Genomic DNA, 5,000 nt, shown 5'->3' on the forward strand with positions numbered 1-5,000 from the left:
TGCCTAACAAATAAGTTTAGTGCCGTTTGAAATGGAAATGGTTACAAATATATTATAATATGGCATAAGGCATACAGTGAAATAAATGGAGCATCCTGAATTGGTATTGGATATGTATATTGAAGCTTGTTCTCATAAGCTATAATTATAATTTATATAAATTTGTATGTTGTGCGACTTTGTGGTCTAGTGGTATGACACTCGATTTCGGATCTGAAGGTCCTGGGTTCGAGCTTCGAGCTCGGAGCATAGTTGAGTCCTTGAAAAAGGCTCTTTACTCACATTCTCTCACCGTACTCAGGTGTAAAATGAGTACGTGGCCATTAACAGCGTCAATCCCTGTCCGAAAAATTGTAATATCGCCTAACAAGCGTTATGTCCCGTCCTACATGTTAAATGTTGCTGTTGACCAGGGACCCCTTGTAAAGTGCTTTGAGCACATTTAGTGGATATTGCGCTATATAAATCTCAATTATTATTTTTTTATAACTATTTATTTATTTACATTTTCTATTTATTTATTTAGCTATTTATTTATTCATATATTTTCTCCTTTTTTTAGCATCAGTTTATTTAATTGTCTATTTATTCATTAATATATTTATTCATCTATTTATTTATTTATTTATTCATTTGTTTACCTATTTATTCAGTCGTTCATTCATTGATTTATCTATTGATTTATTTATGTATTAATCTATAGATTTTTTTCTTTATTCCTTAATTGAAGACATCAGTACTTAAAGTACTTAAGTCACATTTTCATGATTTTGGCTAATCGATGATAAATTAAAAACATAATAATCTCGGTTCACTCACACATTTTTTTCATGATAAAAACAATCTAAATCCCCTATCTCAACACTACAAGTTTATTTTTTGTATTCTCTTCATAGCTTAATCCAAAGTTTAACCCCAATTTTTTCAAAACTAACTTCCTGTATTCCTGTGACTTAAGTACTTTTAGCACTAGGCTCTTCAATTAATATAAAACTAGGATATTTTGGCTGTCTGGAAACCTTGGATAAGTCGATTCAATTTAAGGGCAGGTCCCAACTTGAGGTCAAGGCCCTTTAACACATCAGATCTCTTTAACAGCAGCAAAGCAACGCCATCTATTTCCTGTTCAAGAATGAAATTATATATATATATAAAAAAAATAATTAATTAATTAATTAATTTAAAAAAAAGATAATAATAAATAATATAATTAATAATAAATAATAATAATAATAATAATAATAATAATAAAAATAAAAATAATAATATAAATAATATATAATAATTATAATATATAATTAATATATTATTATATAACTAATCATATAATAATACCTAATAATAATGAACTACTACTATACACTAACTAAACTATACTAATACTACTACTACTACTACTACTATACTACTACTACTACTACTACGACGACGACGACGACGACGACTACGACTACAACAATGACAATGACAACAACAACATCTTAACAGGACTTTTGTAACAATTTTATAGACCGTCATTGAACACATATTTTTGATGTGAATGAGAGGTTAAATTGTTAGTTTATTTATATTGGGTTGAGAAAGGGGAAGTAATTGAAAGATTAGGTAATATATTTAACAAGACAAGATTTATTTAAGGAAAATCAAATTAAATGACATATCACTCAAATTATAAACCCATATTCAAACATTAAAACAAGTGATAGCTACCTGTTCTTTAAAAATCTGGGCCTCATTTGGAAAACCAGCTGATTTAAAATAGTCTGCAACTTCTTCAGTTGACCATTTAGAGGCATCGGGAAAGTCTGAATAGTTTGGCCCGTCTGCAGAACTAAGGGAGTTAATTCAAGATAAAGTTTTAAAAAAATATTTTCATGGAATAAATGAGCACCAAAAAAGTAAATTTATAGTATTTGTAGAAATGGTACAGAGAAGGTATATAATATTAGAACGTATAAGGAAACAGAAGAATGATACGCAGGAGTGAGCATATTTTTGCTTTAATAAAATTAATGAACAAATAAGCCATTATAATAATAATAATTTTCTTTAAAATGATTACAGCTATCTTCTTTTTTTTTTTAAACCAGACAAATGAAAATGATTAAAAATAAAAAAATATAAAAACAAGAGTAACTTGCCCGCACCCACAATAAGTAAATTTCCCAAGTAATTAGGGCATTTGCAATGTGACCCAGCAGGAGGTCCCGACTTCGAAGTCCCACTGCAGACACTTTCAATCCTTTTTCTTTCATTAAGCAAGATTATTAACCCAAATTTGCTCACTAGGACGATGTTGAAATAATCAGACATATATTAGATGGATTATCTGCATTTCTTTATGGAATGCCTCGGCAACAGCTTCGGGTGGTGTCACACGGAAAAGTATAATATTTTAAAAATTCTTTTTCAGGTTTAATCTAATGCAAAGAGTTTATCTTACCTAGATGGTGTGGGGGATTCTGCTGGAGTTGGCGGGGCTGATTCTTTAACAAAGAAAGATAAATGTATATTATGTAGAATCCAATGTATGTTATTATAGAACGTTTAAGTACATTGTCACCATCAGCATCATTATTATCATTATCATCATTATAGTCAACACCATCGTCATCATAATTATAATCATCATTATAGTCAACACCATCATCGTCATATTCATTATCATCATCATTATCATTATCATCATCATCATCATTGTCATAGTTTGTGCGGCTATGTGGTTGGATGGGGAAGGCCCTGGGTTCGAGCTTCACTTAGCGCATAGTTGAGTCCTTGGAAAAGGCTCTTTACTCACATTCTCTCACCGTACTCAAGTGTAAAATGAGTACCTGGCCATTAACAGCGTTGTCTCTGTCCCAAAAAATTGTAAATTCGTCTAACAGGCATCATGTCTCGTTCTACATATTATGTGTTGCTGTCGGACAGGGACCCTTTGTAAAGTGCTTTGAGCACGTTTAGTGGATATTGCACTATATAAAAGCTCAATTTTAATTTATAGCCATCTTCAACATCACAACCTCGTCATCATCATCATCACCATCTCCATCATAATCAGTATGAGTATCTCATTAGAACCATGATCATGAACAATGAAGCAGATCAAAATCATTTGTATTTTTTCATAATAAAGCATTTCCTTTCTAACCTCTCAGGCCTCCGTTTTGAAAAACATGCAGGGCTGCAAATTCATTGCGCCCAAGATTTGAATTTTCCAGGCGACAGCCATAGCATTCCCAATGACCTGATGAAAAATGGATAAAATTGGTGAAGATTATATCATACACTTAACTTATACTAATATAATTTTTACATAAAACTATAATAATACAGTATAAGATTAAATTTAATGACCGTAGAGGTATGGAAACAAAAGTGAGCTATCCTATCAAAATGGTATTATATCGGGATGAATGAAACTCCTAAAAACTGATATGAACTTTGAGTTTTTTGCAATGTAAGAAATGGTGCTTATTCTTCACCACAATGGTTAGAAATAACCCAAAGTTTCATATTTGTGGCTATGAATTCAACGTCCAGTATCTAGTTCATCCCGACATAATACCATTATGAGATGGTGAGTCACAAATGAACGTTCGAGACCAAAGCTAGGATAATTAAGTTTCAAATTGTTTCATTGGTCCTTTCATGGTCTGAAATCAGTGAATTGTTCAGTTTTAATTAACAAAACTATTTCGTGCTTCTCTTACCTTTTACATATTTGTGAAAAGACAAGTCAAATCTTCATGTCTAGCATCTTTGTACGAGGAGATTAGAGGCATTTGAGATGTGGGTGTATAGAAGAATGTTGAGGCTATCATGGACAGATAGGTATACAAACGAGGAAGTGTTGGAGAAGGTGAGAAAGGGAAGAATACTGATCGATACCATCAGAAAGAGGCAGTTATGGTTTCTGGGACATGTGTGGAGAAGAGACGGAATAGAAAAGTTGGTAACATCTGGGATGATTGAAGGAAAGAGAGCTAGAGGAAGACAAAGAATGACTTATCTAAATAACCTAAGAATGGCCAAATGTGACTTAAAAAGCAACACAGATTTCATGCGCACCACAGAGGATCGTGATTCGTGGAGACAACTGACCGGCAACTTGCTCAAGAGCACAAGCCACGATGGATGATGAGCATCTTTGAATATTCATATTAGACAATGTGATATCAGAGTTTGTTATCTTTTTGTTTTGGTGTGTTGCAAACATTCCTAACACAAAAGCACCGTTTTTAATTTGATTTTCATTGCAATAATTAAGTTGAGTGGATTTCTTTTTACATTATTTTTTAGCATTCAAAGGGCTAAATATGTTAGATTGGTGACATTTAGCTTCAATATTTAAAAAAATAATGTAGTAAAATAGTTTCTAACAGTCATCATGGCAAAAATAATAAATAGCAATTTATGAAAGAGTTGAAATATCAAAGATATAAATAAGAAATTGACCTGTTTGGTGACTCTTACCCACTGGTTTCTTGGAAACAGGAGGCATGTGACACATCATGTGATAGCCCTTGTCACATCCATCGCAGAATAACATCATGTCCTAAAAAGGAAAAGGAACATTAATCTTCAATCAGAGGAAGAAATGTTACAGATGTAGTTGCATTGCATTGAGATATAAAAAGCTTGAAAAGAGAAATTAAAAACGAAAAAAAAAAAAAAGAAAAAAAAAACAACAAAAAACGGAGTAGAATTATCTTTACATGTTATCAAAGTTAAATTGATATATCAGAAATATATAAATCGTTATCTTATCTGCTTATCGTCACTGATAAAACAGTTTACTGTTGCTTAGATAAGATCATCATACTGCTCAGATTTTTAAATAGATGGTTAAAGTCATCATGACATAGGAAGATTAAGACAAGTCTTTGCATAAATTATTGCTCAAAAACTACATCATGGTACAAAAATAATATTGATTTATTATATCCATAGATATACATGCATCAAGAGATATGATTAAGTAATAAATAGCATGAGAAAAC

The 5,000-nt window shown here is 31.5% G+C and overlaps 1 protein-coding gene across 1 annotated transcript in view; it reads right to left on the reverse strand.

Moving 5' to 3' along the window:
- Positions 1-506: 506 nt before the first annotated feature.
- The window catches only part of LOC144962596 (histone acetyltransferase KAT6B-like), a 16,741-nt gene continuing 12,247 nt past the window's right edge, over positions 507-5,000 (reverse strand). The window contains exons 4-8 of the mRNA XM_078895684.1: positions 4,474-4,555; positions 3,149-3,244; positions 2,444-2,486; positions 1,711-1,831; positions 507-1,122 (exon numbers count right to left, since the gene is read on the reverse strand). Coding sequence (XP_078751810.1) covers positions 994-1,122; positions 1,711-1,831; positions 2,444-2,486; positions 3,149-3,244; positions 4,474-4,555 — 471 coding nt within the window. The 3' untranslated portion in view covers positions 507-993. The remainder of the gene's footprint in view (positions 1,123-1,710; positions 1,832-2,443; positions 2,487-3,148; positions 3,245-4,473; positions 4,556-5,000) is intronic.

The sequence above is a fragment of the Berghia stephanieae genome, chromosome 1 (genome assembly GCF_034508935.2).
Source record: "Berghia stephanieae isolate SIO BIC M18660-M18661 chromosome 1, UCSD_Bste_1.3, whole genome shotgun sequence".
Taxonomy (NCBI): domain Eukaryota; kingdom Metazoa; phylum Mollusca; class Gastropoda; order Nudibranchia; family Aeolidiidae; genus Berghia; species Berghia stephanieae.